General features: G+C 36.2%; 1 protein-coding gene across 1 annotated transcript in view; it reads right to left on the bottom strand.

Annotated features, from left to right (window-relative positions):
• The window catches only part of COL11A1 (collagen, type XI, alpha 1), a gene marked incomplete at its 5' end in the record, with an annotated part of 123,912 nt that overhangs the window by 93,133 nt on the left and 9,819 nt on the right, over nucleotides 1-20,960 (bottom strand). The window contains 9 exons of the mRNA XM_010282362.1: nucleotides 3,681-3,737; nucleotides 3,990-4,073; nucleotides 5,592-5,666; nucleotides 8,475-8,537; nucleotides 8,905-8,946; nucleotides 10,506-10,568; nucleotides 13,149-13,394; nucleotides 15,633-15,728; nucleotides 16,332-16,448. Coding sequence (XP_010280664.1) covers nucleotides 3,681-3,737; nucleotides 3,990-4,073; nucleotides 5,592-5,666; nucleotides 8,475-8,537; nucleotides 8,905-8,946; nucleotides 10,506-10,568; nucleotides 13,149-13,394; nucleotides 15,633-15,728; nucleotides 16,332-16,448 — 843 coding nt within the window. The remainder of the gene's footprint in view (nucleotides 1-3,680; nucleotides 3,738-3,989; nucleotides 4,074-5,591; nucleotides 5,667-8,474; nucleotides 8,538-8,904; nucleotides 8,947-10,505; nucleotides 10,569-13,148; nucleotides 13,395-15,632; nucleotides 15,729-16,331; nucleotides 16,449-20,960) is intronic.

The following is a 20,960-nucleotide window of genomic DNA, read 5'->3' as shown; positions in this document are numbered from 1 at the left end:
CCTGCTGACCTTGCAGGTATTGAATCAATTCCTAAGCAAACTGAAGATCAAATCCTGAGCTGGTCCTGGCAGTGGAGAGAACAGTGGCTTTGGTAGGTGGTGACTGTCTGTTTGGGTTTCCCTGATGTAAGCTCTGCTTTTAATTAATATAATTGATTACATTTAATATCTGTTGGCAGAAATTTATTTTGTATTCTATGTTAATTAAACATGTAAACTCCAGACTCTGTTGAAGCTAGACTGGGGCTTTGACAGTGCTATGTTTAAGACTTTTAATAACTGATATGTTTCTAAATGTATCTTATTGGCTACTAATAATTTAACGAAACACAATTCATACTAAGAGTAAAAGCTCCGACTATTTAATTCTTAAAAGAAGCTGTGGACACTAACAACTGACAGACCAAGAATCTGCAGCTGCTTCTGGAACTGTAGGCCAAAAATGTTGCCAGATCAGAGAGCTGGATTTCTAGAGCCTCCTGGTGGCTTAGAAAGAAAACAACTATTAGTAATATTAATTTGTTGAACTTTGCATACAGAAATTCATGAAGGCTTTTAAAACATGAAAGCATGAGTATAAGGCCAGGTTATACTTAAGCTAATGGTACACAAACCACTGTCAATATTATACCAGTCTTTACAAATTAATTCCTTGTTTACAGAATTCTATAGTTATTTTGTCTGTATAGGCTGAATGTTATTCTACAGGTCTCTTGATTTAAATACACTGCTAGAAATAGTGTATTAGTTTATTAAATAGACCTCACGTTTGACTACTACTAAGTATTGCATACCTAATCATGATCACTCATGAGCCAAATTCCCTGCTTAGTTGCAACTATTTACTTCAGAAAAATTGCTCTAGAAAAGAATTGCTCTTGTATAGCCCAAAACCAGGACCTCTGCTTAGAAAGATAAGTAAAGTCCAGTGATTTCAGTTTCTAGGGACCAAGTGAGATTCTGGTGGGATATTTAGCTAAAATTTACCTGAAAATAGTAAATTTCACCTAGATAAACAGACTGCATTCATGAGACCAGCCAGTTTGGAGTACCAGCATAATCTGGAACAGATTTTTTGATGCTATATGAAGATGAGGCAAAGCACTACCAAGACAACCAAGAATACAACTTACAACAGTTTTAGTATCATGTAGTTTTCAAGAGTCACTGAAGAGAATGTTAAGGTGCTAGGATCAGGGAAGAACATGATCCAGAGTATTCTTTATGCTCCCTAAAATATTCCTTCAACAGTATGTAATTATGTTATGTCCCCCTGGGTTTTCTTTGTTAATAAAAGTGGTCACTGGAGGGAATAGCAGTGAGAGCCACTGAGGCATTTCAGTTGCATTGTACTGCTATAATTATATACAATGCGATGGACAATAACCTGGCCAGTATTTTCTGTCGGTGGTAGTGGTGTAAGGATGCAAGGAAAAAGAGGAGGTTGGAAGGGAAGGACGTGATTGTTACTGTTCAGCTGTGGGTTGTTGCTGAAGCATCACATTAAAGAAAGAAAGAAGCACAAAAGAAGGGAAAGGAACCATCTTTCTTATACTACAGTCTCACCGCTTCTGTTATGACCAAATTTCCACAACTGGGATGACTGGAAAGAAACTACTTTGGAGGAAAATGCTATTGCATTTTGATGCAAGGAGAAAACCAGGTGGCCTCCAGCAACTTCTGTTGCTGTATTCTATGTATGTTGCTATAGTTGTGACTGGCATATCTCTGCAGTCTCTTTTTCTTCACACAATAAACCAGTAAGAACTTGCTTCATCCCTTTCTGTTGGCTACCCAGCAATTGCTTGTTTTCATTTCTCAATAGCACAATTGTATTATTGTCTGTGTTTTACAACTGGATGCTTGTCTGACCTAATGAAAACTGCTAAGATTATTCTCTGTGTCCATCACCATAATGACAATATAAATAAAAATTAAATTTTGACGTATGTCTGCTGTAAGAAGCCAAATCTAGCTGTGCCATCACAGTAGACAAAGTAACAGTTTCCAAATTAAGTGGATCTTTCAAATATGGATACTATACTAACTGTAGAAGAGAATTTCACTCCACATCAGTGGATAAATACAATCATCTGGAAGAAATTTAGAAAAGACTAGTCTTCTACAAAGCTTATGATCTTGGCTGCAGCATTTTTATTTTATATCATGGTACAAATGCTTTATAATAGCTTTTTGAAAGACGGTAAATGCTAAATTATGCCATTTAGTGGACTACTGAGTCTGAAAAGTATCCATTTCCTAAAAGAGGAAATTGCAATTGCAAGATTGATCATGTGGTTTTGGCTTGCTGAGCTTCCTACCTGGCTTTATTCTTTCATTGTGAGTATTGTCCTTTTAAAATGTTTGTAGGGATTACAGAGGCAAACCTATTTGTGATCAAAAAGTTGTTTTGCATGTCATCAGAAAAACTGTTTTGTTCCATGTATAGACTTTGGACAAATATTAAGTTTTTTTAACATTCACAAGGCCATTTTCCAAATCATTTGGTATTAGCAGTCAAGCCAAATTCAGGACTGAAGTAAAAAAATACAATTCTTTTAGAAATCTGTATGGTTATTAATTGTTTATAAGAATGCCTCGTAAGAACTTTCCAGTACTTTTCAGCTTAAATAGTAAGCCATGGTCATTCTGCACACTCTTGCTTTAGTATCTCCTTCTGTCGAGTTTCATACTTATCACAAGAAATTTTGTAAATATTATTACAGAGATGACTGACTGTAGAGACATAGGTAGCTATTTATGTAAAACACCCAGCAATGTGCACTTTCAGTCTAAAAGCCATCAGTATCCTGGGCTGCACCATAAGAAGCATGGCCAGCAGGTTGAGGGAGGTGATTCTCCCCCTCTACTCTGCTCTCATGAGACCCCACCTTGAGTACTGTGTTCAGCTCTGAGGCCCCCAACATAAGAACGACATGGACAGTTGGACTGTTGAATCCTCTGGACTGTTGAAGCGAGTCCAGAGGACGGCCACAAAGATGATCAGAGGGCTGGAGCACCTCTCCTACGAAGACAGGCTGAGAAAGTTCAGCCTGGAGAAGAGAAGGCTCCAAGGAGACCTTATAGCAGCCTTCCGGTACCTGAAGGGGGCCTACAAGAAAGCTGAAGAGGGACTTTTTAAAAGGGCCTGTAGTGATCAGACAAGGGATAATGGCTTTAAACTGAAAGATGGTAAATTTAGATTACATATAAGGAAGAAATTCTTCACTATGAGAGTGGTGAGGCACTGGAACAGGTTGTCCAAAGAAGTTGTGGCTGTCCTATCCCTGGAAGTGTTCAAGGTCAGACTGGATGGGGCTTTGAGCAACCTGGTCTAGTGGAAGATGTCCCTCTCCATGGCAGGGGGGTTGGATCTAGGTGATCTTTAAGGTCCCTTCCAACCCAAACCATTCTATGATTCTATGATTCTATATTCGTTAGTTTTGTTAAGTCTACCAGTGTGCTCTACCAAAACACTCCAAAATCTACAATAAAAAACTGATTTAGTATACAGGTTGCATTGCAGACCTTGAATAAGAATACAAGTTATGTCTTTAATTATATCAGTTTCTTTTCAAATAAAATAAGTACAAATACAGAGGTGTAGGCAAGGCCAGAATGAGATCCATGGACTTGTGTTACTGTGTTCTTTAACCTGGGCCCCTTTATTGTTTACATACCACAGGACCCGGTCGTCCAGTGAGTCCCATTGGACCAGGTGGACCTCTCATAGCAATCTGAGAAAACAAACAGAACAAAACAACAGGGATCAAGAAAAAGCTGCCAGCCAGAATACAAATTCTACACTAATACAATTTCATAATGCATTAGCAAATAGCCCCTGTCATTGACTCAGTTGTCAATAAGGATAACTACTGTGATGAGATGATGCTTAGAGCTCTTTACTTCACATCCTGCATGATATAAAATGGAAATTTTTTTGCGCTGTACCCTTGTGTCAGTTTTGTTTGCAGGCTCCTTGTGCTCACCCTAGCTTGCTGAAGAATAGCTTGTGCTTGAGCTTCCTGAGCTGAGATTGTTGGGCCCTTCTCACCATCTCCACCAAAGCGGAACTGCAAGTATCAAAACAAGAAAAGTATTGAGAATTTATCAAATTAAAATCATACTTGTTATTTGCTGCATCTGTGTAAACCACTTCAAAGACACAGTTTCTCATTTTTTAGTTCATTTCACTAATTTCAGAAGACTGCTGCATTGAGGCCACTGGATCCACCATGAATATTAAGTCATTGGTAACAGTTTAGAACTGAAGTGCAAATCTAATCCCTTATGAGCAAACATTTTCTTGATTTCATAGGATTTTGGTTTTCATTTTGTTTGCTTATTTATTCGTTTCAAAAGGAGGCCATGATACTTTCTAATTATCTGCAAAACTTCATTAAATATATGTATCAAAATTAATTAATTCTCTGTACATTGGTAGCTACCCACAGAAAAATGCAATTCAGTTTAAGGCAGACTTCAATTTGAAAAATGTTTAGTATCTAAAATGAAACAGTTTTGTGTCATTTCTGACAATTTCAAAATAAATTACAGAATAAAATTTAAGTACTCGTTGCTGCACTCCCAGACTGTTATTGCTCATGAAACTGCTAGTAGGAGCTTTGCCATGTGGCAGAGACACTAAGCTGCAACAGGCACAGCTTTCCAAAGGTATGGCATAGGCATGCTGGGTATCAGGGCTGTGAATCTTTCACTGCCCACAACAGTTTGTTCAGTTTGCCTACGCCCAGAGATGGCACAGTAATTGAGGTTTTTCTCCTGCAGTCATATTATTATCAGAATGGAAGGATTTTTTTTTTTAAAGTTATGGAAAACTTATTGCTTTAAGCCCCCAGAAATGAGCACCTGAGTTTTTCTAAAATGAGAAGAGAAGTACCAAGCCTTCTATCATTTGAAAGGAGACCAGGTGGTTTGTCAGGATCCACATAATGTGGAATCAACCACATTTTCAAAGTATTTTTCCAAGCAAAATACACGCATACACTTAGGAATAATGAATTCCATGCATATAGTACTTTTGATACCACAAAGCTGCAAGATACTTTAATAGCTTTGGGCTTGTTCTTCCACCTGCTAAAACAGATGGTGTTTTGCTTTGACTCCAGTGGGAGCAGAGCTGGCTATGTGCATATACTTCTATTCAAAGGATGCACTGACTCTTCAAAGAGGACACTGAAGTCAAATTTTAAGCATGGAATGCTTAAAATTCTCCATGTCAAGGAGACTTGAAAGCACACACTCCTCCTGGGAGTACATGCCCTTTGTGCAACAGCAAGCTCCTTGTTTAGGACATATAGTAGTAAATAATAGTTACTGTTGAAAATATAAGGAGGATTTCACTGAGTGCAGTACATTCATGTAGGTTCCAATCTGGCAGCCATGCAGGAGCTAAAGCATATGTTGTGTTTGACAAAAAAAAGGTACCACATCATGTTCAAATGCTTACACTGTACAAGAAACTCATTCCAAAGACAAAATCAGATGAAAAAAGAAAACACCTATACATTTCTTGAAACACACTTCCTCTTTTTGGAGGCTGGCTACTGTGTAATGATAATACAACTTACCGGCAACATTAACATGGTACCCGGGGGACCTGCTAAACCATCAGCACCAGGGAGACCAGGGCGACCAGGTGGACCCTAAGAGAACAAAGGGATGAGAGAAAGAGGGATGAGAACAAAAAGATGTAAGATAAACCCTTTGAGTCACTGACACACACTTACACTTGTATTTGTAATGACACACTTAGAGGTTTAATATTCTCTTTGCAAATGGTTTGACAATGTTATTCATTATTAGTGAGGTAATTAAAGAGCTGAGTTTGGGGAACAGATTCAGCAATAGGGAAGGAAGCTATTCTCTTTAATTATTTTACTTACAAATTATGTTAAAAAATGGAGTACAGAGCACCCAACTATGGAGGCTCTGCTCATGATTTCATAGGTGGGGCTGAGCTGAGATTTGCACTGTATTCCAGTGTTTGCTTTATTCGATATAGAGAACTAACACTGCTGATTCTCTTTAAACCCTTTGAATAGGCTTAGTTTTCAAAGGCTACAGAAGTCCTGCAGCTATGACTTGAAATCTGTTTTTTTTTTTAATCTAACTCTCCCTTACAGTTTAACAAGAGCTAAACTTTTTGTGTAAACTGGAGTTGAGGAAATGTGCCAATGAGTGTACATGATTATTGATCCAACGTGATGCATAGATAAATATTGCTGTTGTGCCAACAGTTAGATTTATAATTGATTTATAATCCCAGCAATTTGCATGCTGCATTTTTGCTAGCTGAAGCTGTCATGGGCAGGAAGGACCTGAATCAGGAGTTCTCATTTGCCTGCTGCATGTCTGCCAAACAAAGTACTCATTTACCAGGACAAGTCTCTGCAGGGTTGCAATGACAGACCAACAAACATCAAACCATCTTAACTGGTTCCTTCTGCGGTTCAGGAATTGACCAAAACAATGGGAAAGCTGATTCAAAAAATGTTGGTACCTTTTCCCCTCTTCAAGAATTAAAATCAGTAGTCTGATGCTGAGTCTGTTTGAGCTCTTTTTTCAAAAACGCCTGAGGCATAAAAAAAAATTCCCTACTAATAACACACTACAGATAAATCTTAAGTTGAGAATTATTACTAATCCAGATGTAAAATATTGAATAAAATGTTGTGATTGTTAAAAAGAACCATTATATAGGCAGGCAATTTTGAGTTAGGGTTAAAAAATAGAAAAATAAATGGACTTGCAAAGCACCCAAAGAACCTTCACTCTGAACTGCAGTGACTTTATTGCATATGATTATGAGTTTTTGTGAATATTAAAACTGATAGATTAGATCAGAAGATGAAGATTAGATTACTGAAGATGAAACTAAAGATGAGATTAGTTTTCACTTTCTTCTTCCATTGCACTATTTTATGAGTGAAATTCATCCCTACAGTAAGTAAAAGTGGGACCACTTATGGTCCTTTCCAGAAGGGTACGTTCATTCATTTCTCAGTTGTCTTATACCCGTGATTAGGATTAGAACGATACAATAATTCAGTACAAAAGTGGAAGCACCATAGATAACTACAAAAAGTGGTGGATTTCTCAACTAATTGTTCTGTAGTTCCATGGTTAAACATTCTCAATTATTCTAGGTATTAATGCAGATGTTTTAAAATTAAGCAACGTGCTTTTCTTGAGTAGTAATTTTCTCAGAACATTACTTTTCTAAATTTTTTACTTAAGATTAAAAACTGTCAGAATAGTTATAGCAAGAGCTAAAGCCTTTATTCATATACACTGATTGTTGTTCAAGTAAAAAACCAAACCTGTCCACATATGTTTGAAATTTAAAGTAAGACATGTTATTTCCTTAGGATGGAATCTGACAGCAATCTGGTTGCAGAATCTGTATTGTTCTCATGAGTTTGGTAACTCATTTCTACAATTATTTATTTGTGTAATGTGTCCTTTTATATATAAAACATGAAGTCTGTTCCAAGACAGGCACATGATGTTTAGTCAAGAATTTCCTTATGATGAATTCAGTAAGCAGTCAGGTAAAAAACCAGAGTATTATCAGTAGTTACTCCACTACAATGTGTTAAAATTCCCATTTTGAAAGTTTAAATTCCAAAATATGTTATTTAGTTAATCTACAGGAAAGAAATATGAAAGAAGTGTGGTTGCTGACTTACTATCAAGGTGAAGCATTGTTGGGATTTTAACAATCTCTCATTCAGTGAAACAATAGCATCTTCTCAATATCTTCTATTCACAAATACAGCATGAACATGTTAGACTCGTCAGTAAACTATCACTCATAAAACTCAGAAAAGTTTTTTTGTAGCATATTTTCTTCAGATAAAAATATTTAGGCTCTTTCAAAATTCTGTTAGTTGTGTCAGTAAGAAAAGGCTGTGAGAACACATCAGACTAAAGTAATAGCTTAAATTTCAATTATATTCATGACTGGATAGGGTTCACATGCAGTATGTTATGTAATATGGCAAATAAATTCTGCTTAGATCATCTAAATATTATGCATCACTTTCAATATTTCCATGTGTTTTTTGATTCTGCACAGCTTGTTTTGCCCTGTATCTCTTCATGTTATAGCTGAGGTCATACTGATTTTTTAAAAACTCATTCAAATCTATATGAGATGTCTCTACCTATTGTTTTATTATATTTTCAAATAATTCACATCAAAACAGAGAAATATAGACAAATAGGAACTTAACTTTTTTCCTGTATTTACAGTACATATTCCAGCCACTAAGGACATGTTTGTCCAGATTCTCAGCTGGTTTGCTCAGCTGAGTAAATCAGCCTCAGTTCTACTGAAGTTTCTTAAACCGTGTGTATATATTCCAGACCAGGATCTAACCCACTTACTCTTGTACCAATTAGTGCAAGACATACCAGGAATACCCAGGATAATCCTTATGTTGACTTACCCTTTCACCAGGGTCACCTGGAGGACCAACAGGACCTTGTAGACCTGGTGGACCTGTAAGACCCTATGGAAAATGAATGACATTATTACACTGAATGATGGCTGGCAGCATTTTTGAACTATTTTTTCTTTGGAAAGTTATGTTAAACACATATTTGGATAAAATAATTTATAAGGCGGCATACTTTTTTTTCTTACAAAAATTTATAGTCAACATTCAAAAGTTTGATTTTCATGTGCACTCAGCTTGTAGCATGCTGTCACTGAAAATGCTGGAGATGAGCCTTTTTTACACCCTTTTAAAAATGCTAAGTCAAATACACCATTTGGGAACTATGATAAGACCAATATTAATTGTGTTAACTCATTAATACCAAAGCACAATGGATAAATCAAAGGCAATAAAAGGAAATTGTGATTAATCTACTTACAGCAGGTCCTCTTGGTCCCGGTGGTCCTTCAATGAGCATACCCTAGGGCAGGAAAGATACTAAATCTGTCATGTCTTGGAGAAAAATATAAAACATCTTTTTAGCTGAACTACTAAAGTTAATATTTCTTAGTGTTTTGATAAACTTTTCTGGGGATCTTATCTCCACAGCTACTAGAATTGGAATCTGAATTGCTATGTGGCTTTAGAAGTGAGAAAGAGTTCAAGCCTGGAGGAATCTCATAGTACTTGATTCAAAAATAATTTTGGGTTGTTTTTTTTTAATGCTGTTAAAGACTTTGATGTGAATAGCTCTGGCCATTTCTATGCTGTGGGTCTTATAGCACCTCTTAGTTAGCTTTTTTGAGTGCTGACACTAGTCCAAATTCCAAGTCATGGTAAGACCTACGATCCTCAATTGTACTTGGCTTTTCATAGGTAGAAGGACTGGACAAACAAGCTTGAAGCTAGCTGTAGTGAACTCGAACAATGTTGGAGACTAGCAGTAGATACCTCTTCAGTATTATGGATGTAAACTAAATGTATCTTGCAATAGTTTAAAAAGCCATGCATTTTATGAGCTAACACACCCTGAGCTTCTTCACAGATCATGACTGACAGGTCACAATCTTGACTTGTAACTTGTTCATTATTGTAGTCCTTTTAAGTTTGGTGATCAGTAACTTAACCACATGCTAATCCTGGGATAGGAATATAGAATTGAGAGGGAGCTTTTGGATCATAGAATCCAGACCTTTGATATTTAGGTAACATCTGACACATCACAGTGTTTTATCAGGCTTCAACATAAGCTATTTTTTTGCCTTGATATTTCTGTACCTAATTTTCTATGAAACAAAAACCAGATTAAACTTTAATTTCTATTTGGGTCAAATACATATTTGAAAGCAGTCCTTGAAAATTCTAGAAGAGTAAATCACTCTGGCATTCAACTCCTGCTAGATATTATGATTATTTTTGTATAGTCTATGTATTCTTTTTCTGACTGGCAAGCATGATGCTTCAGTATAACTTTGTCCTACTGTAAAAGCCACTTAGTTACTATACTACTATTTAAAGATGAGAAAAATTGTGTAGCTACTGATCCATTACTGTGCTTATAACCAAACTGTAAACCCCAAAGAAAGTATTTAATTAAACTTTTAGTAGTGTGACTGCACCAGCACCGGTTAAACATACAAGCTTTTATTTAACTTCTCAGAGGGACTTCCTTGCCCTTGTTGAAACTTGTAGTTACAGTGTTACGTATGCTTAAACTGGAAGCTATCTCTGTAGGTCTGTCTAAGCTGCAGTTACTAAAGGGCCTGAAGAGCAGATCTATGCTCTGTTTTCCGCTGCACAAGCGGATTGCCCTTGTTTTAAGGAACATGTGATTAGTCTTTTGTGTAACCAAAAGAAAAGGCTGAACAGGCTACTATCTGTAACCACTTTTACACCATCCACACTGCAGGTGATTGTTTCAGAGATCACAGATAAGGTTACTGTCATCCTGTCATGAACAACATGGTTTGATAATCATGTATCAACAGTTTGTATATGTTATATACTGCTAAAGAAAAACTCATCCACATCTGTACTTACAGGTTCAATCACAGCTGGTTCTCCCTTTTGGCCTTTTTCTCCATAAGCCCCATGTCCAGTCACCTGGCCAGTAAAAACAGCCCCCAAAATGAAAATAAGTAGAAGGTCTAAGGACGTGGTACATTAGAGAACTGCAGCAACCTCTAACTGAAAGCTAAAGCTGGAATTGATCTGTGCTATGAAAAACACATCGCAGGCAGAAACTATATCAGTCAAAAGTATTTAATACCTGAGGAATGGAAAATGCAAAAACTGCACACATATTTTTGAAATTATTGGATATTGTCCATTTGTAGTTTTCCAGTGAGATGCAATAGATTACATCCCATGGTTTGCATCAGGACTTTGGACTAAGAATCTAAAACTTCTATGTGCAAGTCACAAAGTTGTTTCTTTTTTTATTTGAATGGACATATTCTTGGCAATTAACAATGATTCTTCATGGCTTTCTGAGTTAAGTAAGCCTAAAGTAAGCTGGAAAGAAAGATCCCTTACTCCCATACGGACAGTACCCTTCAAGCTCCTAATTTCATTAATTAGGCATCCACAACATGTAAGTTAGTCTGAGAAGAGTCTGTGACTTCATGGCATAAATGGGAAAGGAGTTATGTGGCATTGCAAATGTTATATAATATTTCATGGATAGCCAGCTATGCCTCCTAACTACATGAATTTGCATCAACTGCAAAATTCTTTTAGGATCAGCTCTATGGGAAGTTTTGCATTCAGGATTAAGATAACAGAAGTACCCTAAAACAATAGGCCAGTAACACATGCTAAGGGTAGAACACAGACAGATTCAAGTTTCAATGAAAGAAAAAGAAACCTATTTTTTTTCAAACCAGGAGATATGTATTTTTCTTCAGATGTACCTCTCTTGATTGCTAACATATCCACTGCAAACTAGAAATTAAATTCAGCTCTGATCAGATGAAAATTTGCAATGCCTTTTTTTTATTTCAGCAGAGTGATTCCATGTTTACACTAAAATAGCTGGGGATTTGAAAATATTAAGGATAATATTACAGTATTTCAATATGAAATATTTTGGAAAGGAAAAACAGATATATTCATGGTTTGTGCATCTTGTATTGATTTATAAAGGCACAAATCTCACAAGTAACGATGCAATAGTTCATTAAGATCAAGTAGCTAGAGATATACACAAACATGTTTTATTATATTAATGAAAAATGGTTGTAAAAAATTATATCAGGTCTCCACCTATGAAAATACTGCCCCTTTTTTGAAAGTTTCCAGGTACTAAGTACTTTTCATCTTTCCATTTTTACCAAAGGTAGAACTTCACTTGTTCCAAACACATCCATATGTCAAAGGACAATTATATAATATATCTGGTTCAGCAAAGGAGAGTTGTAATAAAGCTGGCACAGGTCAGAGCCTTGAGTTCTAATTCAAGCTCCTTCAGTTTTGTAGCAGGGCATTTTAAGTTGAAATTTACACCAGGGGATAGAGTCTACATAGTCATTTGCTTAATGCAGGCACAAATGGTGCCTTATGGGCTCTTTGCTTTGCAGATAATCTGACCTTTTCTGTGTCACTCTGTCACTGTGTCCCCATCTGTGCCAGAAGGAAAAAAGTAAGCTTGTATCACATTGCATAGATAAGGATCATTAGAAAATACAATGACCCCAACAGGGCTTAGAAAGGAGTGATAAATGAAATACAGAAGTATGAGTTTCAATGTTGGCAGAGAAAAGCAACCTCACAGCATTTGCTGTTATTTCTTGTATCCTGTGTAAACTGCAGTTTGGAGTTTGTGAGGAGAAAATAAAGATAAGCCTGAGCAAATAATGCCAACAAAATTCTCCTTTCCTACTATATTTAGGGCCTTCCCAATTACAAATCCAAGTGCGAATTAATTTTGCTTCCAGTCTTAGTCATATTAGTTTTCTTTGCAGCTTCCATAGTCCAGTAAACTGGTAAATGAGGATCTTGGCACAACTAAAGGAAAATTAATGCCTTGCTGTTAAGCCTGTGATTAAGTCAGAGGGAAAGAGAGTGCTATAAAACACACAAAAAAGAGCATGATTCACAGGATCCACCATGTCATCCTATCTTCCTTTATATATACTGAGCTGTTAAATCACTCCTGCATGGTCATAAACCTGTCACCATTGACTAAGCTTATTTTCATGAAAGGGTTCAGACCTTCACCTTCCCACTCATGAATTTTCTCCTTGGAAAGTAGGAGAAGTCATAGGATTCGAGACACATGCATTCCAACTTCTTAGGGTAATTATATAAAAATATTAATACAGTACTTGCACCTGCATTAGAACTTCCATTCTTTCCAGCTTTAGCTCTAGTTTAGAGAGACTTTAAAAACTGTTCATTTTATAATTTATTTTTGGAATTCATCTCTTCTTTACTTTCCCTCCCATCTTCAACCCTCCTCTACTCCCGTCACCAAAAGAGACAAAAACTCTGCATTTAATAAAAATTAAAAGTTCAGGATTACTAAAACAAGAGGATGGGCTTGATCCAAAGCCTATAAAAAGTGAGAATATATCTGATATGTACAAGGAGCTCTGGATCAAGCTCTGTACAGTTCTGAGACTGCACAACTATAAAAGAATCACTAAATTAAATTAATCTGTATTATGCCTTCAATCAACTTACACTTGTTTCTGTGATATCGGTCTCTGCAGGAACACCTGGACCAAACTCCTCATTAGTGGAATCAGTTGGTTTCTCTTCGTATTCTTTATATTCATAAAAATCATATTCGCCTAAATCTCCATCTACCAGCAGATCAGATTCACTGAGGTCTACTCCTCTGCTTCCATATTCAGTTTCCTCAGTTTTTTTATCATAATCCTCTCCAGTTATGTATTCTTCAGCAAATACTTCTTCAACAGGATTTTGCTATTCATATCAGTAGCAAAGATTTGGGAATGGGAGGAATATGTGAGTTATTGTTAGTAAAGCAATGTAAGCATATGCTGATTCACCATGATGACTTGTCAAAAGAAGAAAGAATAGTAGAACTACAGCATATTGTCTTTTAATTGGAGTCCAAAGGAATGGAAGTCCAGACTTTGAGACTAATTAAAAGATCTTTGTATAAGTAGTACAAAGAAGTAATGCTTTCATACACTTTTTTTTTTTAATTTCCAAACCCACTGAATTCAATATATCCAGTACGCTATGTGTACTGCTTGCTTAACATTACTTTAGTGCCAAATATAGCTAAATTTCCTTGCTTGGTTTCACAATTATAAGCATTCGTGAATGAACATATGAATGAGCAGTGAATAAATTCAGACGTTTTTACAATAACGATGTACAGGAAGTGCAAGCATCACTTTAGTTAAGCCCAGCCTTCTTTATTATTTTGTGTCTATAAATAGCAACGCTGAGCTAAATGTTTCAACTTCTCTCTTGTCAATGATTTTGCAGTTTATTTATCACTGAAAAAGTCATGGTTCATGTCTGTCATGGTATTTCATAAATTTTTTGGCTGAGTCAAATTCCGCCTGCAAAACTCAGATTAATTTTCACATTTCTGAAAACTATGCTTTCATCTTCAAGTATGTAAATTGTCAAACCAAGCAACCAACTTACAAGCACCAAAGCAGTTTAAAAGAATGCTGTATCTGAGATGTACAAAACCATTTGTGAAAAATGAGAGGATTACTTTGTTCTGTTACAGAGGTCTCTTGAAAAGATAACTTTAAAAGAAATCAAAGTTCAGATATTGCTAATAATGGATGGATATTCTAGATGGCCAGACAAGATGAACTAGTACGAACTTAAAAAATATATTAAGATGCTAATCAACATCCAGTGTAATTAAAAATATCTTGATCTAACCATGATATTGAAATATATTGCAATTAAAATAGAAGGCCAGATTCTGATTTAACAGTAGCTTAATTCCATTAGCTACAGGACTATGACTTTTGCCTGACAGCTAGAGTAAATGTGGATCTGAACAAGTTCTAAGCCAAATTTTGCCTTTATGCAGAAATGCTCTCACTAAAGAAAGCATTTAGCACTTTGGATCTACCTCATAACATCTATACTATTGTACTTATACATAAAATATACTTATATTGTACTATTTGCTTATAAGTGCCTAAGAAACAGAATGATTTAAATACGCCTCTGTCGACCAACTTGTGAGACATGTTGATTTGACACAAGAACAGTTTACAGTAGAATGAGTAAAATATATCTTAATTCACCTTCACCTTCCAAGATACATAGCAGGAAAACCAAAAAACAAATTGGGACTCTATCTCTTTTCAAATGGGGTGTCAGGGGGTTAGGGGTGTGTAGGGGGGCAGTTTTGTACATCTTCTAAGCAATACATCTTAATTTTGAAAGGAAAATTTAAAATAAAAATTAAAATGGTATTTCTTATAATCAGCCATCATTTTTCTAAAACAAGCATTAATTAATATGCAGACATATTAATCAACACTGGCTTTAGGTGTAGCAATCTCAAAATAATGTTTAAAGCTTGTCACTGTGGCTTTCTAAAAATGTGGTTTCTAACATAAGTCAAAATAATACTTTTTTTTTGACAGTTCAAAATACAATGTTTCATAGAACCTCAGTGAAAAGCAGATAATTTGGTTTTGTTAGCTGAAGAACTATTAAAAGAAAACAATAGCTTCTGACTCAACTTCAATATGCTGTTATGGTTGCAACCATTCTTTGTCTTGTGCTAGGCTCATTTTATGCTGTATCTTAAAAGTTACAGGAAAAATTACAGATTTCACTTCCCCTTAGATTAGGACGACTATGTCTAGTATTTAACCTAGTTTATACTAGACATAGCTCCATTCACATTCACACTGAATGCATCAACTCTGTATTTCCACAGCATGTGTCACTGAATGATTTCCAGAATCATGAACTTTGCAGTCTAAAGATTCAGCAGATCTCTTCAGAAATAATGGGAGTTCTGCCCAAGAAAATAGTAGGTTCTGATATTGGCTGAGAAAGCATAAAATTGCATTAATTGCTGTTATGTATAGATATGTATATTTACACAGACAGACATTCATCCTTTTAAAATGTGTTTGTGCTTTTTTAATCCTTGACACCTGGTAGGCAAGTATTTTTGCCTATCATTTTCTCAAGAGTCCTTATTACCTCATTTGCTTCAGTAGTTCTGGAGGGAGCTTCTGTCTGGGGCCCATAGTCATTTTCAGCTATGTTATATTCTTGAAATCCATCAACAATGTTTGCCTAGTATTAAAGAAAAGGTACATTATTAAAAAAAATCCTGTAGGAAAAATTCAAGAGGTATCACTTTTATTCAGGTTATGGTATTAGCCAGACGTATTCATCTAGTGGGATTAGGTATAGTTTTTCTTATTATCAGAGATCTTCCAGTCTTGGCCTGAGAAAGATCTTGATTATTTCTTGGCTACCTTTACCCCTAGTTTGCCTTTTGATGCTGCTTGATAACTTTTCTTCTTCTTGGATGCATATTTTTCAGATTTTTTTGTTGTGGCCTTTTGGGGTTTGTCCTTTGAGCTAGCGGCCACTGTCCTCTTCTTCTTTTTGACCATGGCTTTCTTCTTCTGCAAACGTTATGAAAGATGGAATGGGAAAACATAAATAAAATGAAAAGAAAATTGAGAAAGCATGAATGAAAGAAGAGTAACCAAATATGAGACGAATGCTCTCAGCCATGAGACCTTCCATCTCTAACTGAAAGCAAGTGTTACAGCTACAGAGTAAAGAAATGAGTAAAAGGAAAACATTAAGCTTACATACAGAAGACACAAATTGACAAACCATGTAGTAGGGGACAGCTGGACACCACACAACAAACAGTTCTGTTACCTCTGTTTGTGCTACTGTCTCTTCGAACAGTGGGGGTCCCTCTGTTACAGAATCAGTTTCTTTATAATCTGCATCCCCATACTCATAGTCATATTCGATAAAATCTTCTGGTGTGTACTACATTGCAAATGGAAAAATATCAGGCATTCCCATGTTAGTGGTAGCAAACTAGATTAGAAATATTGGAAAGCATCTTAACCTTTACTTAGGAGTAAAGCTTAAGAAAATTAATTAAAATTTAATTAAATTAAATTGTATGAACTTTTCAATACAGTTATTCATTTGGTAGAAAAATACAATTTCTTATTTCTTTCAAAGCACCATACAGAAGTAATAAAATAGCAAGTAGAAGTGCCAGGAAAAAAACTCTCTTTTATTGGACTGCACAGAAGAATCAACTATAATTTGGATTACTGGGAGCACCAACTGCTTTGTGAAATCATATACTTATTTAATCTTTTAATTGCAAATAATGCCTCTTTTTACCTATACTTTTTTACATGTGTTGTTTTCAGGTGACCAGAAGAGTGGAGAGATGCCAGTATCCAACATGAATAGGGTAAATAATTTCAGATACAGGAAAGAGGCTACAACTCATAAATAACCATGGCTATCATCCTCTTGTTTGACAGAGTTCTCAAAACCAGGGCAGCTCCACGGTACCCATTGCCTAAGTAAATACTTCACTGGTATCATTTCATTTAAAGGTCAGATCCTCAGCTGCTGTAAATTGCTCCATAGCTCTGTATCTGTAATAACTAGTATCAAATGAAGATTTGGCCCACAGAACTTTTACAAGAGAAAATGGGTTTAGAATTGGCTTGTGTATTGTTGTGAATACGATCTAGGGAGCCAGGAACTCCTGATCTGTAATCTTGGCTGTGCCATGAAGATACTGGTCTAGATATTACGTGCATTATGTACTACTCATCACAGCTGAGAAGAAAGGGCAGCTTTAATTGTCTTACCACTCCTTTCATGCTTGAAGCTATAGGAACTGGTTAGTCCCGTAAATTAAAGCAGCCTCATGGCTGCTACCAATTCTCTTTACATCCCCAGGGAGCCAAAAGAAGGTGGAATTATGGCCAGAATTTGGCGAAGTATCTGCTTTCCCTTGTTTAGGAAGAAATATTCTAATGTGCCTTATGTGACCTAGCCACTTCTGAAACCTCCTCTCCCCTGTTACAAGTCAGCATCATTGTCTGTAAAATGTAGACAATATCTGTTTGTTTTATTAGCTTGCTGAGAGCGTTACTACATTACACTTCCAAATGACTCTGAGGATTCATAGAAGTCATAAATACCATCAGCATCAGAAAGAGATTAACATTTTAGAAGAAATTATAAATGAGATGAAAACAGATCTCCATATTCCAAAATATATTCTACCATGTGACCAAACTACTGGTTTAACTGTTTTCCCTGGCAAGCCTTTTGATACAATTCTTGTACTTAAGATTTTAGTGTGGAGGAAATATGGAGAAGTTGATTTCCTCATGAAGTATGAGACTTACACCAAAAGACCTTAATCATTTAAAAATCACTTTACATGGGTTTCTGTTACTTCTCCTGTGACTCCTCAGAGTCCTACCATGACAGACAGCTTTCCTTAAAAAGAAGATACAGATTTTTTTAAGAAGTCTGATGCTTTTTATCTGATTGTCCTTTTGATTATTTCTACACCCATGCACATATAACCTGGTTAGTCATGAGATTTGATAACCATACAGAAAGATGTAACATACTTTTAGTAACTGTCCAAAACTATATATATTGCATGTTAATAAGAGAAAGTCAAACTGCACTTAAATAACAAAACATTTATCATCTTGGATGGAGAATATCCTCTCCATGAAGTATATCGGCCTGTTATATGAAGTAAGTAATGCCTTGTTTTCATCAGTGGTATCATTGGCATTACAGAAATAAATTGATTCTAGTCATACTTTTCAAAACCAGCAGCATTTTAGACTTAAAGCTGGTAAGTAATATGTGATTATCCTCTCCCTGTTCAGTAAATTAAGAAGCAGTCCTAATACCAGTGAAGTCAATGAAATGTCTTTGTCTTGTACATGGTATTGTCCAAGGGCCTCATGGGCAGTGATGATACACTTTTACACATGTGTAAATGTATAAAAACATGTTTTCTGGCTTGTGCAGTTCTGGAAATGCTACTCAATACAACTTGTTTCTAATGCACCCAGAAAAGAAAGCACAGTGACAAGTTTGTAGAAGACCATAAACAACCACATGAAGGAAGTAAAGAAAAGAAATAACTACATGGATAACAACTGCCATTTTGAAATAGTTACAGAACAGAACTGAAATTGCTGTATTTCTTTGGGAATCATAAAAATGTGTGCAAATGCATAAAATCTGATTTGCTTATCTTCTGTCAAGAAGTCTATGCAAACAAGGTTGATCTACAAGAAAAAAAAGCCTTTAGTGGAATATACCTCTTCCAATGCAGTCATTCCACCCTATCAGTGACAACCAATTACGTATTTTTAAATGCTTCCTCAGCCAAACAACATGAATCAAACACTCTGCTCTGTAATTTTTACTGGTACCAAAACAATAGACCCTACCCATGTTAAATATTACCCAATATCTTAAGGGACAAGTGGAGGAACATTTTGGAGAGAATTACTGCTTCATTAGCTGGATTTAAATTTAAATACGCTGTTAGGAGTTTGTTTTAATAACTTCCAGACACATCAATTCCTTTTTAGTAAGCATTGTAGACCTATACTGAAACTGGAAGCATTCATACCAGCATGCATTTTGACCAATTAACAATTAAAATATAACTCTGTGTTGCTCAGTATTGTAACTGTTTTTCAAATCTCAGTAGTATGGCTTCCCTCAAGGTAAATTGAATGGCTGTGCTGAATTGCGCCAACTATGCGACTAATAAAATTACGACAGTGGGTTACAAAAAGTTCTTCAGAGACCATAAACTAAACAGAAATGTTGACTGGAAAAAAAAGAAAGGAAAAATATCTTGCCAAGTATGTTAGTATTAAAAAAGAAAGTGGTGAATAAATTGGTATTTATGCTAAGATCTGCCAGAGGCATAGTTTGGAAAGCCAGACATTTATGAATGAGAACTAGAAAACACTCATACAAAAAAGCATGAGAGTGTGGAGAGATCTCTTGCATCATGTGTAATCACACAGAAAATACTTTACGTTTGGGTATTGTGCTTCACTCATTTCTATTAAAGAAAACTAAACTTTCCTGCCACAAATACAGTGGTACATTTGGGTTGCAGTGATATGCAGGCACACAGACAAAAAGAACAGGAATTGATGAGCAGTGAGGAATGCCAGTTTCCATCCTGGAATCGGATTACGTCCAAGCAAGTGAACATCTTCTCCATGGACTTTTTTTTTTCCTTTTTAAGAACACAGTGTCAGAGAGGTATTACAGAAATTCTTGAACCTACAAGCTAGGACATGTGGCCACCATGCTGAAACTATATTCAAGTAGTTTCTACTTGGCAGTACTTTGTAGTCCCCCTGGCACGAGGGGGAGAAGTGGGAATATACAGTAGCCCTAAAATTCCTACACGGAAAGACCTTATTCTTAGTAACCCTTCCTTTCCAGACTTTTCTTTCTGAAAGGTCAGCAACCGTAGTCTTTCACACCAGCCAATTAGACAGAGAGAATACATTTTGTACTGTATTGCACAGGTCCTGTTGCAACTAGTGAAATATAGATGCAAAATCTTTCAGGTGTATTTCCTGAGGCAAAATCTGTCCAGGTGGAGGAATGCATCTCTACACCCCTAACTGGTGTAAAGATGTACTTTAGATAAATACGATTTACTCCACGGCACGATTTTATCAACTCAACCTGATAAAGGCTATTCCCCGTCTTTAAGATGAGACAACAGGACTGGTGAAGGACTGGACAGTTAAATGAGGACTAAACTGGGAAACGCCAGGAACAGATTTAATAGAGTGAATAATAGGGCTTTAGTCACCTGCTATGAAGCCTGCAACCACCAACACTCAAGACTGGATATGTGGCATATATCCCTTCTTTTTCTGGAGCTACGTAACTGCAAGGTCACCTTTATCAAATGACCAGAGACAGGGGTATGACCCACTCAGTTGGAGGTCTCAACAAACTTTGAGAAAAGTGCCTTCACATTTTGGATGCTAACATTTCTGAGTGCTGCAAAACCCATGCTATCTCAGGCCTTGCTATTAGTTCACAGAAGTTGGGGAGTTCACAGAAATCTGTCATTATTGCACTGCTAATCAAAGGAAAGAGAATAAGTAGACTTGAAAATACAGGAGAAAGCATCTAGAACTCCAAAATTAATTAATGCAAATGGAAAAGTATCTTCTGCCACTTTCTGTATTTAATCAAGCCTACTAACTCTAGCAAGAAATCAAAGCAGGGAATAAAAGCAAGTATGACAGAGGTGAAGAGTGTAGTTGAAGAGAGCATCATTTGTTGTTAGCTATATACCAAAGGAAGATATTACTGGCCAGGAATGCAGCCAGAGAATAAAGAAGCTGGAATGGGATTTAAAGTGGCATTCAGCTTCTGGATCGTTCTGATGATCCTTCTATAGATCTAAGTACAGACTTAGCCAAGTGCAAAATATACCTACCA

This window comes from Phaethon lepturus, unplaced genomic scaffold, assembly GCF_000687285.1.
Source record: "Phaethon lepturus isolate BGI_N335 unplaced genomic scaffold, ASM68728v1 scaffold14362, whole genome shotgun sequence".
NCBI classification, from domain to species: domain Eukaryota; kingdom Metazoa; phylum Chordata; class Aves; order Phaethontiformes; family Phaethontidae; genus Phaethon; species Phaethon lepturus.
The sequence above is the reverse complement of the archived record's forward strand: the minus strand, read 5'-3'. Positions and strand labels throughout refer to the sequence as shown.